At 31.9% G+C, this 21,037-nt stretch overlaps 2 protein-coding genes across 2 annotated transcripts; both read right to left on the minus strand.

The window, feature by feature from the left end:
• Positions 1-107: 107 nt before the first annotated feature.
• On the minus strand, positions 108-5,300 carry LOC130655380 (RING finger protein 150-like). Its single transcript, XM_057458132.1, has 6 exons — positions 4,436-5,300; positions 2,899-2,976; positions 2,241-2,311; positions 1,814-1,907; positions 1,297-1,483; positions 108-810 (listed from the first exon to the last, which is right to left on the minus strand). The coding sequence occupies exons 1-6, from the start codon at positions 5,102-5,104 to the stop codon at positions 740-742; spliced, it is 1,170 nt and encodes a 389-aa protein (XP_057314115.1). The 5' UTR covers positions 5,105-5,300; the 3' UTR covers positions 108-739.
• Positions 5,301-7,674: 2,374 nt separating this feature from the next.
• On the minus strand, positions 7,675-21,021 carry LOC130655379 (coronin-7-like). Its single transcript, XM_057458131.1, has 29 exons — positions 20,895-21,021; positions 20,719-20,818; positions 20,334-20,414; positions 20,192-20,262; positions 20,013-20,093; positions 19,821-19,862; positions 17,983-18,049; positions 14,970-15,049; positions 14,808-14,855; positions 14,500-14,586; positions 14,316-14,398; positions 14,190-14,244; positions 14,057-14,114; positions 13,253-13,398; positions 13,067-13,165; positions 12,793-12,988; positions 12,414-12,682; positions 11,662-11,770; positions 11,488-11,574; positions 11,264-11,406; positions 11,079-11,183; positions 10,815-10,903; positions 10,554-10,686; positions 10,389-10,478; positions 10,194-10,310; positions 9,977-10,112; positions 9,808-9,899; positions 9,331-9,414; positions 7,675-8,798 (listed from the first exon to the last, which is right to left on the minus strand). Exons 1-29 carry the CDS (start codon positions 20,952-20,954, stop codon positions 8,790-8,792), a joined length of 2,817 nt encoding a protein of 938 aa, XP_057314114.1. The 5' UTR covers positions 20,955-21,021; the 3' UTR covers positions 7,675-8,789.
• Between the last annotated feature and the right edge of the window lie 16 nt (positions 21,022-21,037).

Below are 21,037 nucleotides of genomic sequence, written 5' to 3' on the forward strand. Positions count from 1 at the left end.
CTAAGCAGGGGTTCACAAGTAAGAAAAAACATAGATTCGGAGAGAAACTTCACAATTTTGAAAAGCGTGTAGTCAGTCCATCCTGTTCAACATGTTATGAATAAACATTTTTGTTGGAATTATTTCTTTGTAAATTTATTATCAAATCAAATTTTACATACTTTATGTACACTGAGACAAAAAAATATAAATACAAAAAGAATTTTTCACCACCAGAGTTGAAAATTTGTAGACCGTGGGTATATTTGGGGCAAATTACGAGATCCATGGCTTCACACTCTTTGACAATTGCACTTTTGTGTATTTTACGGTTTTTGTCATAACTCTGAACTAGAAAAACTTAATTAGTCATAAACAAAAAAACTCAAGGATATTATGAGGCTAGACTACATTTGATCCCGTTATTGCAAACCTAGCAGGCATGACTAAGCAAAATGTGTTGATTGAAAAGTTTCATATCATTACAAAAAGAATAGCGTGATTAGAATGCATTGTAAAATTTCAAGCAACTTATTAAATTAGGAAACAACAACTCATTTATATTGTGTGTCGTAATTGCAAAATAGATAGATATCGCGACAATGCTCCCATGACGCTTGTTCCAGCGTGTAAACAATCAACTCTCTTGTCACTCATAATTAAACCAGTAAAAAAATGCAAGCAAAACACTGATGCTCTGTCAATTTGACCCAACAGACATTTATTCCTATTTGTCCAAATTAATGCATATGAACAAATGTTACACGTTCTGAACTGGAGATACCAACGCGGCTGTAGATCGATCACTGTCTGTATCTGATATGCTAGAGGCTAAAAATAGGATAATTTCAGAATCACCTGGAGAAAAAATCTTATACCAATTCAAGCAAACTAGTATTGATGGGTATAAAAAACTGAAATCAGATTATGATGCAACATTTTTTTTCATGCTCACGACATGCTTGCAGTTTTACAAATCGCACGAATAACATGTTTTGGCGAGAAAAGAAATGATGTTTATATTCAAAGGGTCGTTTTTTTAACCTTTCCATGCTTTCATAAAAACAAGTTAAGAAATTCAGATCGTAGCTACTGTTAACTTGCAAGTAAAAACTTGTTTTATGAACTAACAGAGCACTATATAAACATTTTTCGGGTATAAAATGGAGGAACGGGTGGAATTTAAATATAAAAAATCGTATAGCAAAGAAAGCGCTTAATTAAGAAAAAGTTGTAAAGCTGAGAAAAAGTTAATTAGCAGTTTTTAACTTCATGATTACTGATATTAGTTTGAAGTTTAGTTTAAAAAATACTAACTTGATGAGTAACGTGTAGCAACAACGGGTTGTTCCGACCAAGCATTTGAGGGAGGTAATCCAGTATTTGCTGTTGTTGAAGAAGTGGGTTCTTCTGCTGTCGCAGTGGCGTTGCGTTCAGGCTGACGATCGCCTTCATCGCGAGACTCGATGTTGTGCTCAGATAAGCTCATATTATCTGGAATGTCCTGTAGTTAGAGGGCGAGCAAGTAATAAATTGCAACATGCTTTTTCTAACACCTTCCAGGTAACCTAACCTACATCACGTGATCGAATAAACTTGTTGACAATAGACTACTATTTATAATAAATCCCCAAGGAGGTGGTTTGATTTTTACCTAGGCTTCTTTAGGTAAAACATTCACAGATAATATCTTGCATTTTATTTATTATATTATTATTATAAGTTACTACGATACCATGTCTCGTGACAATCCATATTTAAAAATTTAAACGTTTATTTTTCACAAAAACACAAAGTATTTTTCGGCCACTGAAATACACGATGTAATACTTACCACGCCAAGTGATTTCAATATATTGCTTTTGCACATGGGGCACGTACGATGGTTTAAAAGCCATGGATCAATACAACTCTTGTGATATTCATGTCTGGAGAAAACACAAATTAAAGCTTGCAAATGTGCATTTGTTTAAGTTACATACAGTAAAAGATCTACTTTGAATTTGATCAATTGTAGTCTTTTTTTTCTTTTATATAAAACACGAAAATGTGAACTTCGACTAATGGAAGACCAAGTTTGTGTACAACATTCAATCAAAATGAGAGCTCGCAAAGTTTAATACACACAAAAAGGAATTCAATATTCAACTTTATCAATTAAAATTGTATAAAAATAGCCAAGTATAGAAGATGTTTTAAAATATTAATGCAACAAAAAAGCTCTAAAATGTCATGTTGATGTAAGTTTGTATAAAACTTACTTGCATGGAAGAATTCTCAAATTCTCCCCCTCTTTATAGTTTTCTAAGCAAACAGCACATGCTTCATCTTCCTGTTGTAAGAAAATATGGAAACTGTAAAATTTGAGATCAATGAGCTAAATGCTGGATTTTTACAATTGGATGGAATGTTATGCACCGCCATCACATTTTTTTTTAACTATAGATGAAAATTCTTAAGAATATAAATGATTAAAATGTCCTCTAACATGTACCCTTAAAAGGTTTATAGAAGCATGGGGATAAGATGATAGGTACTTTTAACAGCATTTCTAGTCTACAAAACAGGGCCCTATGAGTTTTCTGAAAAAAGACTGGAATGAGTTTCTTTAACATGCTTGCATTTCTATGGACAAATGTTTAAAATCAGCAAAATAAAGATAAAAAATAAACTCAACCAAGCCAAATGGTGGAATTGATAATGAAGTTGAGTTAAAATTCAATGAATTCCAAAAAAATCACAAAGAAAAAGGTACACCCACAGGCAAACAGCCAAAACTTTTAAAAACTTTCAGTTTCAAAAATTCACATTATTAATCAGATACCCAGCTGCTGACTTAACACATTTGAACTATAAAATACTTTTACATTTTTGGTAGTGTAAAATATCAATAAAAGCATTGTAAAACAAAACACTTACCTCCTCTCTGTTTTCACTATGATAGGATATCATTCGTAATTTTGAAATTGCTTTTTTTGCTGCAGTTAATAACTGTTTCTAAACATAAGAAGTTACATTTCAAAGTTATTTAAAAGTTAAGAAGTTATTTTAACTAAATAAGGACAAAAATTAAAAACTTTAAAAGCTAATGCATTTTTTGAAACTTTGCTTTGTCCTAAGAAGCTGGCTGTATGCATCATTATCAGCTTAACGTCTGTTTTCCATGCTAGCATGGGTTGAACGGTGTATATTAATAATCCTCTTTCAATTTAATCAAGACTATGTTGGATATAAACTCAAATTCCTCTGCATCTCGATCTACCTCTGGGCTTTGCGCCAGGAACTATCAAGGTTGTACATTTTCTTACCCAATTATCTGTACATCTTAAATTATATACTGCACACAAGAAATAGATAAGGGGTAAATTGTAGCATAATATCAAATTTTGCTTTCTGTTTACCTTTATACACGAAACCTTTTTTGCATATTTAATTTTAGGTTTAGTGCACAACAACTTTTGTCCACTTCTCAAAGGTAACATAAAAAAGAAGCATTCATGAATAATTAAATTTTAAAAAATTTAAAGTTAACACTCCAAATCTTGGTCAATTTTGGACTTATGCTAATCAACATGCATTACAAAAAATATTTGATATTTAGGCTATAATCATTTTTTGTGAAAAAAAATATCATGATGCTTTAAACCTTGTCATTTGATGTTGTTTTTTTTCAATTTCACAATCTAATATTCCTGCACCTTCTAAAAATTATATATATAATATAAAATCTGTTCAAAACAAAAATTAGTATTTTCCCACAACAGATGCTTTGTTTATTTCATGTTTACAAAATTTTATGAATTGGGATGCATAGTGAAAAGGTGAATGTTCACAAATAACACTGAGAGACAAATTTATCCCCCAATAAAACCATTGGTGGGGGAATAGGTCTTCTCCCTAACACCATCTTGGTCTTGCGGCAGAGTCATGTATATATTTGCAAATATTTTTAGATCTAGAAACAAAAGTTTCTAAAAATATACCATATAAAAAAAATAATTTACTAAACATAAATTCATCAAAACAAAAAGTCCCTCAAAAATTTGAAGATTTTTAAAACATTTTGGTGGTTAACACCTTTGCTATAGACCTTTTTCATTGCCTTTCCTCAATTACGGTTAAACTTGAGATGAACACTAGCACAATAATTTTTTTTAATTAAATATATTAAGTATGATGTGTGTGACTAATAGAAGCAGCTATATTTTTCATTCATCCTAAAGATAATTCTTGAACACGTTTAATTTGTTTATACGTCTTAAATTTATTCGTTGTCCAAATTTTTTAATGATGTGTTTAATAAATGTATTTAAAATAACTTTGGTAAAGGGGGAAAAGCACTGCATCAAAGACAAGTAAATACAGATAACAATTTTTGTTCTTTGTAAAAATGATACCATGGAATTTTACCTTTCTATTGTGCACACAAAGCTGATTAAAAAAGAAAAATACTCACTTCTTTTCTGTCATTTCTATAAATGTGACGAAATCGTTGAACATAGTAAAACACAAGCCATGCTAGAGAAATACACATCAGCAAAATGAATGATACCAATACAAATAAAACTGATGTTCGACTAACTTTCCATCTTCTGTCTACAAAGTGGGTGCCTACAACAATCTCACAATAGGCCTTATATTCTTTATGAGTGACAAGTGTAGCTAGAGTTTTTCCATTATCTCTAGTAATTATTACTGAAACAGCATCTTCAACTTCATCATCCATATGAGGAATATTATCGGATTTTATGTTATCAAAAATTATTACAGCAGAAGCATTATATTTTTTCGCTAGTTTTATTTTATTGTGATAAGAACAGTTTCCACGAGGAATAAGTGCAATCCATGGCTGAAATTTAACAAGCGGAGGTTTGGAAAATTGTTGACACCACAAATTGGTATCATCACCAGTGTAATATAAATACCCTGAGACTTTTTTCTTCAGACTTTGAATACCAAATTTTCCACTTAATTTGATAGTTTGATGATCAACATTGTTATTGAGTGGTCTCTTTGATATTGTTAAAAGAGCCTGAGTGTATACTGTTTTTTCATCGTAACTGCTGGCAATTCCAACACTGAGGTATATCAGGAAAATTTGGTAAAAAAGTAAACTTTCTAACATTATCTTTGTGAAATATGTGACAAAAAATACCAGTTTTTATAAAAAAACAAAAATTAAAAACATCCAGTAAATCACAAAATTTAAGAAATGATCTGTTAAGTCTTTTATTACTATTTTTGAGTCTGGCGGACATGTAAAGTTTTCTCCTTTTTGTTTTCGTTTTGCACCAGGCTTCTTCCCCACCAGATCGTCTATTTTGATCACATACTAATTGACTCGATATTTAACCCTGCTACTTCAAGACGTTGTTCATTGACCCGCGTCGAACATCTAGCAAATCGCGTTTTCACGCGCATACACGTGCCAAAATATGAACAACCTTGCTCCCAGACTACTTTTTGATGTACCGTGTAAAAAGTCAAATGTAATGTATTATTTTTTTAATTTCTAGGGTATACAATGGTAAAACGTTTGAAAAAGTTCTAATACGTTAAAATTTAAAATAGAGAAACAAAGAATAGAAGAGAGAAAAAATAAAAAATATAGCAATGCATTATACCTTCTCCAGGAGACTCATGGAAGACAAAAAAAGTCTTATCATTGAGGACCTGCTTGTCGAAAGAGAAATGTTAACTTTTGGCTCCATTCATAACATTGACGTATATGTAATATTTATAACTTGTTCAAGGTATTAGTAAAAAGATAAAGGATAAAGTGTAACTGCGAAGAAGAAGATAAGAACAAGATAAATTTTCTTCACTTCGAGCATGATCGGTTGGAGTATATTAGAGCAATTTATTAGGTCGTTTACGTATATTAAAAACAAAAGAGGACCAAGTACGAACCCCTTAGAAACTCCGCATTTGATTGCTAGTTTGCTTGTTTTTATTTTGTCGTCAAAACTAACATATTGTTGTCGATCACACAAGTAACTTTTAAACCAATCAAAGTAAGATCCATTGATTACCATACGCTTTCAATTTTCCCAGTAATATATCGTGATCAACATTGTCAAATGCTCTAGACAGGTAAATGAAGATTCCTAAAGTATACTGACCGTTCTCAAACGAGTTTTGTATGTCATCAATAAGTTGTAAGACAATGTTCATTTTCAGAACGTTTAAACGTCCTGGTAAAATAAACTAGATTGCCTAATAGTATACCCCACGATGTGGACAGAAGCGTAAAATTTAATGTGTGAGTGTAAAACCTCGTGTAAGATGACATAAAATCCATGGAAAGTGCATGCACAGTTATTAAATGACAGCGGGCGTAAAAGTTTTTTGAAAAGTTACTTTACTTCGGATGAAATGAAACCTCAACCTCCGAAAATGTAAACGCAGTGATAACTTATTTTAGCTTACAGATTTTACACGATAAAACAGGATAAATGAAGTCAGTGCGAAGAGGAGAATGTATTGAAAATTAACAATTTGTGTAGGTTGGGAAAAAGCATGTAATTTCAAGTAATGTATTAAATGGTTGGTTCATTCAGGTATGATGTAATACTAACCTGGTAAACCCTTTATTTAGATAATTGGATGTCAACCTCGCTTCAAGCATTTTGTTGGGATAGATGTTTCAAGTGAATTATGCTCATCCCGTAAATTAAGGTTGGAATACTAAAAGCGGAGAAGGCGTGGGAAAAATTCGAAAATTAAAATCAGGGAAGGTGGATTATCAGTACTCGAGAGTAATTGTACGGTACTCGAGAGTGATTATTAGTACTCGAGAGCAAATACCACCTACATCCGAAGTTAAAAATAGAGCTCGCTAGAATAGATGAGATGAAGTCATTATTGACTTTTTCAACAAAGCAAATAACAAAAAAAAAAACATTTCTGCACCCTAGAAACTAATTTTCCTACTTTCCACGAGTCACAAAAAAAAATTTTTAATGCTATAAATTTTCGCGAATTTCGCGAATAAGCCTCCAATTGAAGCTAAAATCGCGAATAGTATTTCAAGTTTGCTACATTGGCGCTCATACTTTCTATGCGCAACGTTTTATGAGCATGTCAGATAAAGCTCAAATCCTTTAAAACTCAAAAATCTGCTAAGCAACAGAGACTAGCAATGTAGAAAAAGAAGAAGGGACAAACAGGAATTATACAACCAATATTTTCTCAAGATATATCTTTTTGTATGTTATGCAATGTTCGATTTCTGGCGCATTGGCCATTTAGCAAAGCACACACCAACTTCGTCTTCTCACAAAAGCAAATACCAACCTCATCTCCAGGGTCTCACGCCGTTCTAGATTGTCAGAACGGTAGAAAAGGCACTGTAGAAAAGCAGGAAAACACTGGGTAAAAGCAACAAAAAATATCCTTTTATTCAAATATGACAATTTTAAATTATAATTTGTGTTATTTTACTTCGTATATACTTATATATTTGTACACATCCTCCAAAAACGTATAAAACATTTTTAAAATTATTTTTTTAAAGGGAGAACCTTTCGAGAATGCACCTATCATGAGATAAAGATATAAAAAATTTGATGTTATACGTATCTGATTGGAACACAGAAATTTTTGAAGAAAAAAAAAATTTCTGACAAATTGCGAATCCTTTACAAAACATGTCATTAAAAGTTGGATAATAATAATCATTTTTTCTACAAAATTGTCACTTGTTTATAAAAAAATGACTAAAAAACAAAATTTTTCTATATTATAATGCCCGTATACGTCTGTCTGTCACGCAAAATGGTAGCTTAGCTGCGCAAGTAGCGAGACGCACGTGATGCGGTATAAAAAGGATGGGCGAACCCGTGGATTTTCCACGGGCTAACGACTAGTAAAACTCTATTAGAAATAGAAACAGCCCCCTAAATTGTTGTCCCAAAATGGGTGATAAGTTATTCCCTAAAAGGTAAATTTTTTTTTATCAGCGAACGTATTTTGTTTCTATTTTCTTTTTACATCAATATCACTGACTCTCTCACTGTTTTTGAAAAATTGTAATTTTCCAAAAAAATAAATACCAATTGAAAAAATTAAAAAAATCGCAGATTCTAGTTTCTTAATACTGCAGGAACAGAGAACTTTAGGGGGTATTCTAAAACATGCACACAGGTAAGGGAGGGAGGCAGACTGCTAAAGGTAAGTATACAGTTTTACAGTATTTAACAGTTTTACTGCGCACATATTTATGAAATGCCTCCTTAACGACGTTTTTGAAATAAAATCCTCATCACATCATAATTTCACAACTATAAAACATAACCCATATATATATATCACTCTCGCCTAGGTAGCGAAACCGTAAAAAATGTTTTGCAAAATTTTTTGACACTGCTTGCGTTTTATGTTAAAAAGTTTGTCCTGAAGTTTGTCTTTGGATAGGCTATCAATAGGTGTTGTAGGCTCCATCTTTAGAGGTCTACTAAAAAACGAAATGAAATAGATCAAAACAGGCTGCAAGGAACGAGCTATTTCGATTGAAACTGAAAGGTGAAATGTTCTTTCTTGCAGACAGAAACGAAAAAAATGACAAAACAAAAGAATAAATAGCGGATATCCAGTCAAATTTAAGTATTTTTCTTGTTCCGTTTTGCTCTTGAGTGAAAATTCAACTTAAGAAGCAAATAAACGGAAACCAGACCACCTATGCTTGGTGTTTCTCTGATGGTTGAGCTGAAACATAAAATTATTTTGATTGTACACATACAAAATGACTAAAAATATAAATATATAAATGATAAGATTTCCACTCCTCTTTGTCACAATTTCGAGAAGATTCAATCGTCCTAAAAGAAAAGGATGTTACTATGGCAACGAAGTGAAATTATTACGTCAGAATACCACCTAAGTTAAGAATAAATACTTTCCGTATTTCTTAAAAATTAGATGATTTCCTATCGATTATTTTTTTCTTATGAAAAAATAAACTTGAAAGACGTAAAAAATTATTGAACACCTTTTTCGGGTTGTTGGTTCTCGAGGCTAAAAGGTAAGCTTTTAATTTTGTCGCATACATATCACACAATATTCATATCTACTCCACTTGAGTAGTCTCGGTTTTGCTTTTTAAGGTATACTTCTGAATTAATGTCACAAATTTTTTTTTGTGCTTCTCTGTTGCACTTATTTACCTTAACACTGTAACAATATCTGCTGAACAATTATTTTTAAGAAAAAAAAAATAACACCGTTGGAGTGCCCAGCTTTGCTACCTTAGTTTTATCTTGATATTCTTGTAAACAAATCCTTGCACCCAAACCTATGTGTTGACAAATGAAATGAGGATATTTGAGCAACTGACGCCAACAACTCACTTACCCATTCGTCTTCATCGACACCTTCAAAGTTATCTTGTTCCAATTTATCATCGACATCCAACTTTCCCATCATGGCGTTTATTAACTGTCAGAAGAATATAATACAATATGCAATTCTTAATGGCGAGAATGCGAAAAAGGCGCTGTAAAATTATTCACACCTGATCTTAATTTTAGCACCAAAAGTTGCTTAGCAGTTGCTCATGACAAGATTTTTTTTTGTCGAATCTGAAAGTTCATAGTTAAGTAACTTTTATTTAAAATTTTTTTGTAAAACGCCCATCATGGAAAATATGCCACCCAGCATTTTCCGTCTTTCTTTCTACCAAAAAACACATAATTTTCTACCAAAAAACACATAATAAAACAAGTCCTTCTTGCACACAAAGCCCAATATTAGCACATAGCACATAGTGGCCCACGTTATTTTATATATAGACTAACAAAAAATGATCTATCAAGTTTTAAAATATGTTACTTCGGATTTTTTTTCTTCGTCAGTCTTTTCTGACAAAATATCTTGACTGCAATACTTCGATGCTTTGGGAGCTTCCTTCGGTGCTTCACTTACTGCAACAAAATAAAATAAAAAATAAAAAATAAAATCAGGAATATGTATGTGTGAAAAATAAATAAGATGTACTGACATTTCTTCATATTTGTTGGTTGCAGAGAAATCCACTCTTGTGCTCGATCACAACCATCCAACCACTCTTCGCCAGACATAGTTGCTTTCCACGACACTCGTACGTCAGAATACAAATCGTCCTGGAAATATTCCATCTACACAAGAAAACAGTAAAAACTTGTTTCATCTTATCTTATAATACAAATAAAATCATCCACACCTCCAAATTTACATACCTTGACCCTTGGAACAGTTAAGGAAATCAATTCAATATGCGATTTAGTTAAACGAGCAGCTCTGGCAAATTCAATTTTTCGAACATCGACGATGTCTTTTCGCAGAAACGACACAGCCTGAACAAGAATAAAATAAAAATTGCAGCAAAGAAAAAAACAGACGTTTAAAGAATAAATATAGGAAGTACTCGTTACTTGATGTTGTTTGCCCATGTAAACATGCGACAAAGGGTGAAAATAGGGCTCCTTCTCGTGCACTTCAAAAGCGTATATAACACTATCACCCTAAAAATAATTTCAGCATTATTTAAAGATGGAACCAGCTTTGTGTTATCTTTAATGCCACGTGATAGAACATACCTTCCCAGTTGCAAATAAAGTACAACTAGCTTCATCGTAATGGAGACTAAGTACTGATGGAGAAGTATCTAAATTGTCAGTGTTAGTAAGTAACTTCAAATCTTCGTTATATACAAACAGACTTCGGCCAGATCTATGAAATAAAAATAATTTTATCAAGATCTTGTAACGTCTATTTTACAATGCTACTGAGAGTCAAGCAAACAAATTCAAGTTACAATTTTTACACAACGCGTTTTTTTAAAGTTGAAGAATCGTTACCCAGAAACTGTTGACACAACAAGCCAATTATTTTTGGGTCCACACCATGTCACTCTAGCACCGCGCGTGACAACAGGACCAGTTCCTTCCTAATAAAAAAAAAATTACAAATATACACTTAAACAACGAATCAACTAAACAATTGGTTGAATAAACAACCAATTAAACAAACAAAAAATTAGAAACAATTAGAAACAACGAATCAACAAACTGAAAGACATACAGACACACAAAACAGTTTAAACAACAAGAATTTAACCACACCTTTATCGGTTCCACGTCATTTACAGGATCATAAATTCGAATCTGTTTATCTCTACAATAAGTAGCTAAATATTTTCCATCAGGATGCCACGATAGACATAAAATCTAGAAATAAAACGATGGTATTGGCATGTTGTTACGGTGTACACATGTACACGAAAATAAGACATTTTTTAAAAGAGTACCTGATCATTATGTCCCTCCAGTGCACCAATCTCTGAAAAATCACTTAAATCCCACACCCTCACTGTAAAATCTAAAGCTGCAGACACAAGGATTTCGCTTGCAGTAGGATGATACTTCACAATTGTCACTCTTTGCTGATGTCCTGGAATTATACGAAAAAAACATCAAATATCTCCGAGTTATAATTACTTCTGTATTTATTTGATAAGGTGAAATGTCTCACCTTTTAAAATCGCCTTAGGCGTAGTGAGAATCTCAGTTAAACCATTTTCTGGTATTTCCCACAATCGAATATGATAATCTTCACAGCCTTAACAAAAATAATACAACTTTAAAAACGCATTTTTAAATGTAAGCCTTTTTTTCTAGTGAGTAAAAACTACAAAAAAGTCTTTACCGACAGCAATATTTCGGTTATTAAATGGATCCATGGCAACATCTAAAACTCCACAGCTGTTTTGTAACACTGGTAAATCACACTCAGGAAGTCTTCCAGGTTTTGTCAACTACATAAAAAATGAGGGTTTGAGCATTAATGCAAGAACAACCGATTACCCTGGGCTGTAACGCAAAATGTCTCTTTTGTTTAGTGTTTTTATTGTAATAATATAATTCACTGTTTTTGTTAATACACGAGGTAAAAATTCGAAACAATCTTGTTTAAAAACGGAAACATTCTATGTAGATTCGAAAATCTCTATAGACTAAAGCCTTCTTAACAAAACATTGCGATGTTCAACACTTACGTACTTTTGATAATACTGGTTATATCATCATCGTTTTTTATAGACAATGTAGCTAAATAGTTAACTAGCTTTGTTGAAGAAGCTTCTTGACAGAATAATGACACTATTTCTCGGTACTTTGACACAAAAACTTTACATTGTTGCACAAAATCTTTTTTTTGGCAATGTATTGTAGGAATTAGACATGTGCTTCTTGAAATTTGTTTTATTGTGCTTGTTTACATTTTAAGCTACCATTTTTTTTGACAATGGACAATACCGCTACATATCAGCCTGTTTTCAAGAGCGCTAAGCCAATCAGAATGCCTAAAAACCTGTATTGCCCACTTGCAAACTCCAGACGATTAGCAATCTACAATACTAAAGATAAAGTGCATCCTATAGTAGCACAAAACGTTCTTACCTGGCACACAGCAATCTGTCCACCTGCACCAGACAAAGGTAACAACACAAAATCCTCATACACTTGAAAGCCATCACTTTCTGAAGGTAGAGATTCTGATAAATTTTTAATGTTTTCAATGTTTTTAGATTTGTGTAAAACATCACATTTTAAATGTTTAAATTTTGATTGATGAACACCCTGGAAGATTGCACTTTTCTTTAGTCCACCACCTTTAACAATAGGCTTCTTTTTTGCAACTGTAGATGGTTCATGTTGTGTTAGAGATTCTAAAAACAATGAACATTTAACCAAGTAGCATGTCAATCATGCAATGAATTATTTTTCGGTGTCAACACAAAATAGAGATCATCTCCGATCAGATTTTAATAATTCCCACCTTTTTTAGATTCCTTTTCAATAACGTTTTCTTTTTTTTCCTCCTCTTTATTTTCAGTAATATTTGTTTCGGATGTAGTTGATTGATGGACAGCTTCTGTGGTAACATCAAGTGACGATTTTTTGCCTGTCACTTTTAAACCACGAACAATTGGTTTTAAGCTGCCAATTTTTGGATCAAGGCTCAATTTAATAACCTATTGAAAACATAATTTTTATACAACACACATTTAAAACTGTAAACTTTAAAGCATTTGTAATTGTCATTACAATACCTCCTTGTTTTCACCAGAAAACCATACAGCAGAATCCATTGATGCTTGGCCAGAATACACAGTATCCGGGAAAAGGTCAGCATGAAATTCCCGATAAGACTAAACGAGATGACAACTGTTAACTATAACTGATTAAATATTTTTTGGAAGTAAAGAAAAAAATTTCTAACATTTTAGTCAACTTACCTTTCTTGGTATGATGTAAGGTAGAGGTGTAATAGCATTCTTGGATAACTGAAAGAAGCGCTCCACTTCTCCCTCCATCACATTTAAAATTCTTTTTGGAGCCCTACCCATTCCAAATGTTTGTTGACCTAAGGAGTGTGTTGATGCTGAAAAGACAAGGAAAGAAATAGAAATTACACTAGCGATATAGCAATGTACATAAGTTGGACACAGAAAATATTCTGTAAAAAACAAGGAGAATTTGTATGTTAACCCTTTATCAATACACATAGAAAACCAAAAACAATATTTTTTTTAATATATAAAACTTTAGTTATAAAAAAATCACAAAGGGACAATTTGGTGAATGTAAAATAAAAATTAAAAATTATTTTTCTCTAAGGCGTTTAGTTTCAAAGTTTTATCTAGTATGAAATACTTTTGTCGACAAATGTAATAAATGGTTGATGTATCCTTAACATCCATTAAAACTTATAATTAAATAGTGAACGAATTTAATGTTCATTAAGTATTAATATGCAGAAGTAACATAAACAGGTACGTCTGCATAAACAGGTACTTCTGTTCTCACTGACAGGGTTCTCACTGCTTCTGTTCACACCATGAAATCATTTTAGAAGTTCTTTCTTGCACACAACTAAACGTATCATTTAGTTGAGGTTGCAGTTGTCATTCCACCATATTCTGAATACTACACACGTATAACGCTTATGCTTCCAGAGCAAGACAAATAATTACTTCAGGAAATTTTGCCTCAAATATAACGAGTATGTTATTATGATAATACATATATAACAAACTCACACAATGTCATATTTTTATTGGATTCGTTAAATTCAAACAATGAAGCATATCCATCACCCTAAAACAAAACAAAAATTATTATAAACAAACAATATCATGTTTTATAGAAGCAATACTTTACACGGTCAATCACCTTTCCAGCCATGATAATCATATTTGTGTCAACGTCATGGAAGGGCATTAAAGTTCTAAATAATGGACAAAAATATACATGTAAAGCGTTCATGAACTTTAAATAAACAATATTAAGTCTGCATACCCAGATCCTGAACCTTCTTCTTCTTCAAATATTAATGAACCGGTGTTTCGTACATCCCATAAGCCAAATGTTTTTTTATGTTTCTGAATTTAAAAAAAACATTTTGAATAAAACGAGTAAAAAAAAACACATAAAAATGTGACATGTGGCTTACAAAATATTATGCAGCCTAGTATTGACTTACTTTGTTAAATCCAGTTCCTAAAATAAAATCAGTGTCTCCCAACCATACCACACGTGAATCTTTATTTCCAGGAAAGCCATCAAATGTCTAATCAACAAACAGAGGTTTAAAAGATAACATATTTACTAAAATAAGCACCATTGCTAGAAAGAAAAAAGAGCACCTTTCTCAAATTAGGGCTTCCTTTATTTAAAATATTTATTGAGTGCCTGTCTTGAAAAAGCACCTAATCTGCCAAATTGTGTGCTAATTTAATAAATGTGGAAACTAAAATTATATCAACAAAACCACAAATATAATGCACTCACAGACACTATTTCCGCAGCTCTTGGGTCAATAATTCTGTTTTTGGTGTCCTAAAAATAAATATATTATGTATGAGCTTTAAAGCCCTTGTTAAACAGATTTATTTATGACGACAAAAAACAATGTAACAGTAAAGGCAATAAAACATTCTTCAATCTTCTTACTTTGCAACTTGTTGCCATAACTTTACCATTCAATCGCCAAGACATACTCTGAAAATTGGACTCGCTTCCGTTTTCAACACCTTAAGATGATGTAACAATGAGAAGAATGTCAATATAAAACAAAGTCACTATGGTATTTATAAATTATATGAAAGTACAGGAGATAAAAAAAAATTACTTTATGATTTTAACTTAGCACAAACTACAAATAAGAAACTTCTGGCAAAAATCAGATTATTGTCATTTTAAATTTAATTTTGTGCTAAAAATGTCAGGAGGCGCACCTAAGTGACCCTCCTAATCATCAGAATTAAACAAAATCAAATTAAATACAAGCCACTTTGACTCTAATAAATATGTTACATTTACATTTTACACAGTGATATCCTTTAGATACAAACTTTTGTTGTAAGAGGAGTGGCATGAACCTTAATGTTATTGTATGTACACAATGTGCTAGCTTGGCACAAATTTAGTTTTCAATTGTCTTGCAACCATTAAAGGGAACCTGATTATATTATAAAGCTAAAAAGTTGGTGAACAAGTCTTTTTAAATTTTTTAAAAAGCTCTTTTTGTTCTCAAGATATTCACATTTAAAGAATTTTAGATTTAATTATGTTGCAAAAAATATGATGTCAGTCATCAGTAATTTTAAACCTGTTCAGGGATGTGCATTTAAATTTTATCAATCTATAGATATTATAAATGTGAATTGATTAACATAATTTTTTTTGCCAAAATGACACTTATTTTCTCGTCCCAGTCCTCTTAATGTTTTTCCAATGACCCAATAACTTAGGATCTGCAACTTAGTTTGCAGTAAAATTTTCTGTGAAAGCTTGTATAGGCCTATGTGTTTACTAACAAAATTTGATTGCAAACCAACATGAGATTCCAAGTTATGGGGTCGGCTGCAAAAAAATAGCCTCGGACGAGCAAACGAGTGTCATTTTGGCAAAAAAATTTATGTTAATCAATTCACCTGTGTAATATCTATGCATTAATAAAGTTTGAATGTAGATAATCACCGTTATCAAAAAAAAAATACATGAAAATTTCATGATCTAAAAGTTACTAGAATTAGAAATAATGGTACTTTAGTTTTTTGAATTACTTGGGTTTTTTTTCAGTCACCATATTTAATGAATTTCTTGATCACTCATTCCCGGCCGAGAAAAGGACTGTCGCAAATTAATCGTTGTTGGTCGTAGGTGAACAGACAGCCTCGTCTTATATGAGCATGGAGGCGGAGTTTGCTAAATTCCTTTTAGAAAACATTAAATTAGGGTCAAAACAAATCAACAAAAAAGAATCATAGTTATATTTCTTTGCCTTATGGCCACTACTTATGATAATTAATGTTTATCATGCGGTCTACCATTTTTTAAAATGTATACCCAGGGTTATTGCATAATTCTTTTCAATTCTTTAAACGAGTGAAGTGCCCAAAAATAGTTACAGAACTAAGTATCAATATTTTAAAGCGTAAATAGGGAAATTCCAAAAAGAAAATGTACACACAATACTTTCTCCATAAAAAAGCGACTAACTGTATGAACAAAGACCACCATAAAAAGGTAAGGTAAAAGCAAGGAAGCAACAGCCATGGCCCCTTCCTGATATTTGTGAGGCTATCCATGCAAAATATGCACATCTATCTATTTATCTATCTATCTATCTATCTATCTATCTAACATCAAGAGGTAGTTGGGTGTTGCAAAGAAACCTGATTTAAGAAAGTTTTAACATAGTCAGAAGTTTGTTGATATATTTATGAAAAGCATTACGAGGAAAATACAGCTAAACATGTTTGATATTGCTTTAATATGACATCATAATTAAGCAACATAATTAAATCTGAAATTCTTTTAATGTGAACATCTTGAGAACAAAATCATCATCATTCTTGGCTTAACGTCCGTTTTCCATGCTAGCATGGGTTGGATGGGGTATATTAATGACCCTCTTCCAATCTGATCTAGACTGTGTTAGATCTAAACTTAACTTCCTCTGTATCAAGTCTGTCCTTATAACCTCCTGCCAAGTCTTTCTCGGTCTGCCTCTGGGCTTTGCTCAGGAACTATCAAGTCTCTACACTTTCTTACCCAATTATCCTCCTCCATTCTTTCCAAGTGCCCCAGCCAATTCAATCTTCTTATCTGGATAACATCTTTAATTCTACGGATACTTAGCCTGCTTCTTAGCTCATCTGAACTCTTTCTGTCTCTCAAACTGGCGTTACACATCCAACCAACCATTCTCATATCATTTCTTTCTAAACGGTCAAGATCTTCCTGCTTTACTGCCCATGTCTCACTACCGTACAACATAACACTTTTTACACAGGCCTCATACAACCTACCTTTTACCTCAATTGACAAGACTCTGCTAGTCAACAAAAGAAGTAACTCTCTGAACTTTTTCCAAGCAGAACCTATCCTGCAATTAACACTTTTTCCAGCACCCCCTTCAATGCCCAACATATCATTTAAGTAACAGAAGTTCTTAACTATCTCTAACGAGCCACTGTTGTACTTCATTAAGGCTGAAATACTTCATTCTCTATAATCTCACCTTTGCAGCACTTGCATACAAACTGGATGTCAGCTCTTAATCTTCCACCAATACTACTGCACTTCTTATGTACCCAATGCTTGCAAGTCTGACAAAAAATTAAGTTACTACCAACCCCTTCCTGCAAACTCCACAAGGCCACTTTTCAACTACAAGGTCACACTTGGCTGCAATGCTACTAATCATGACTTTAGACTTTGCTGTGTTCACCCTTAGCCCTTTCTCTTCTAGTCCTTTCTTCCACTTCTCAAACTTTTCAATTAATTCTTCCACCAAATCATCTGCATACAATAACTCCCATGGACATGGAAAGGAGCTTTTTAAAAAATTTAAAAACATTTGTTAACCAACTTTTTAGGCTCTATACTATAAGTCCAACATCATTTTATACCTCGTATTTACTTTAAGCAAAAAACTTTTAACGCAATTTTTACTTACAATAAGCCACAGTACCATTGTTTAAGTCAATAATACTAACAGCATCAAATGCAGCACATGCTAAGACCTAAATCAAATCAAATTTTTTATTTCCAGAATCTTCAATGGCCCTGTCAGATTAGTAAATATTTATATATATATAGTAAATATATCTTTTTATTAACATCTATCGTTAAAAAATCTTAGAATAACCATAATTCTTAACAAAAATTAAAATTTACTATGTATTTCTTTTCTGCAAAACAAGGGATGGCTTTTGTGTGCAATACTACTATGTGCAGGCAGCATTTATAAAAAATGAAAAAAAAGAAAGAAGATGAGAATTATAGCTGTAAACAGCACAATCACTTGTATCTGACCCATTTACCGTATCTAATTACTACAAGTAACCTTTAATATCTACTTTTTAAAGCTGTTCTCTCATAGGTGTTTTTTAAAATAATGCAATGTTCAGGCTATTAATCTAGCCATCACATTTAACTATCCACAATCTATTCGCTAGAAAGTAGTTAGTACAAAAAATATGGCTTCCCCAAGGTGTCTGGCCTAAGGATTTTTAAAGTCATGTGCCACATAGTTAACCTGTAAGATCCTTGATTTTCTAATATTTCTATCATCAACTAACATTCATTCTGCATTGTTGGCCTCTGCTTCAGCTTAAGCAGGGTTGTCATTCAGATTATCATTCAGATTATGGGCAGTCGAATTACTGTGATATATAAGCACTATTTTTGTCTTAAAATCTATGGACCACTTGGTCACATGCTCATAGATGGAACTAATAGAGGCAGTACACATCTTTATTATCTTTATATTTCAATAATTTAGTAGTTTTGGGGGAATTTGACGGTGTGCCTTTTTTCATACTTGTGTTGTTAAAAAATATATTTTGCTGTTCATATCAAGTCTTCAGCAGTTAATGTTAATGCCGGTGACAACTAATTTTAGTAGCTAGACTGTCACTTTTGAATTTATACATCTTTTATGTTGTCTCAAACGTTTCTTGATTACATATACATCATATATTTAGAGGCACGTAAATTCTCAAGACTAAACATGTCTCTTCTATTAAGGTAGGCTCAACAATCATATATTTTAGATTTCCAGAATGATGCTTAAATAATAATTTAACTAGTTATTTAAACCCAGGGAATAATCCACTTAATTTATTTTATTTGCTTGTTTTAAACGAAATCCCGTGGAGATATTCACTCAAAAACATTTAAAATTTATTCTATGTTTCTCATCGCAAAATCATTTGTTGTCAGTTTCATTTTAAAGACGCAAACAATGAAAACTTTTGATCGAAATTGACAACTATAATAACAACATTAATTGCATGTGACTTTACTCGTATAACAATTTATAACAAAGCTCCCATCACGGTAAATATAAATTCGCATGCAATAAAATTTCTAACAAATGAAATCACTTTATTTTATCACATGATTTGTTTTAGCCAAACAGCAAAATTCACTGTTCTTTTCGTCAGAACGTTTTGTTGTTAATTCCATTCAAGCAAGAATAAATAAAACCAATATGTTTTTCATATAACAGTAGACAAAAGACACTTGCTTAAGTGAATAATAAAAATTAGTTACCCGTGACTTTTGTGTAATGAAGTTTACATCATCACACAAAGGTTTTTATGAGAACAATAAAATTAATTAACCGTGACTTTTTAAAAACAAAAATTTTAATTCAATTTGAAAAAGCACACAAAAGACAGAATAAAAATAAAAGTTTAGCAAAAAAACACATCCACTTTGCCTGTTACAGACACACGGAACTGGCGTATTATTATATAGACTAGAGGATAATAATTTTAAAGTAATTACCTCATCAGCCAGTGGATGAAAATTGACAATCTCTACTCGCTTCTAAAAATATATTTTAACCATACATAATGAGTTAAATACCTCTTGAATTGAAAAAATGTATAATTAGAAATTGAATTTCTCATAAAAAGAAGGTCAAGATAAATCACTTGAATAAACCTCTGTGACAATGAAGAATTCATTAAACCTTACAGTAGTTTCATCTGGTGTTATTTTTAATAATGGCGCATCATGAGTATCTTCAAAATTCTCTGGAATATCCCAAAGTTTGATCTACAAAACAACAAAAACAACAACAACAACAAAAGGAAGTAAAAAATGTCAAGTAAAAAATGAGTTAAAATTAAATAACAAGCACATAAGTTAATTACCGTTCCATCATGAGAACAGGTAGCAAGTAGATCATCATCAAAAGGACTGAATGCCATGTCAGTAAGGAACTCTGTAACGTAACACTATAATAATATTTCTGTATCACAATTAAAATTTAAGTAAAATAATCTTTTTGTTTACCCGAATGAGCATATATGGTGGGTACTTTATGATTTCTTCTTCCGACAGTATTAATTGGTAAAATACCAGCACAGCCACCAACTAAGAACGAAAATATGAATTTATTATACACACTACATACATTGTTATAATTTTACTTCACACACCTAAGTGAATTTTACATCAGTTTGTTCAGTGTGTATATTACCAGTGACTGTGACAAAACAACAACTACAACAATGATTAGAAGGTTATAAAATCACTTTATATCAATCAAAATCAAATCAATTTTATTGTCTTTGTAAAAAGGAAACAGAAAAAAATAACCTAATATGAATTTTTTAAAAATTAAGGAAATAGGAAAATGAATAGACTGAAAGCTCCAGGCTTAATGTTTTTCACATACCTCCTGATTCGACATTGAAGGCTATGTGTTTTGCGCTTACAGTCACAAAATTACCACATGAATTCATAATTCGCCCCAATGGTATCTCTGTTATGGTTTGCTATAAATAAATTGTTGTGCTATAAATAGAGTTTTTTATTAACTAAAATTAGACCTATATAAAATCACATGTGCACCTCCTTTTTAGGCATCTTTGGTGCAACATTCTTGTATTTTGATACTTTAAACCGATACATTCTTTAAATTTCTAGGTTTGCCAGTGGTAAAATTTAGTTTGATTCTAAATAATAAGAATATGTCATGAATATACAATTCAACA

This window comes from Hydractinia symbiolongicarpus, chromosome 8 (assembly GCF_029227915.1).
Source record: "Hydractinia symbiolongicarpus strain clone_291-10 chromosome 8, HSymV2.1, whole genome shotgun sequence".
NCBI lineage: Eukaryota > Metazoa > Cnidaria > Hydrozoa > Anthoathecata > Hydractiniidae > Hydractinia > Hydractinia symbiolongicarpus.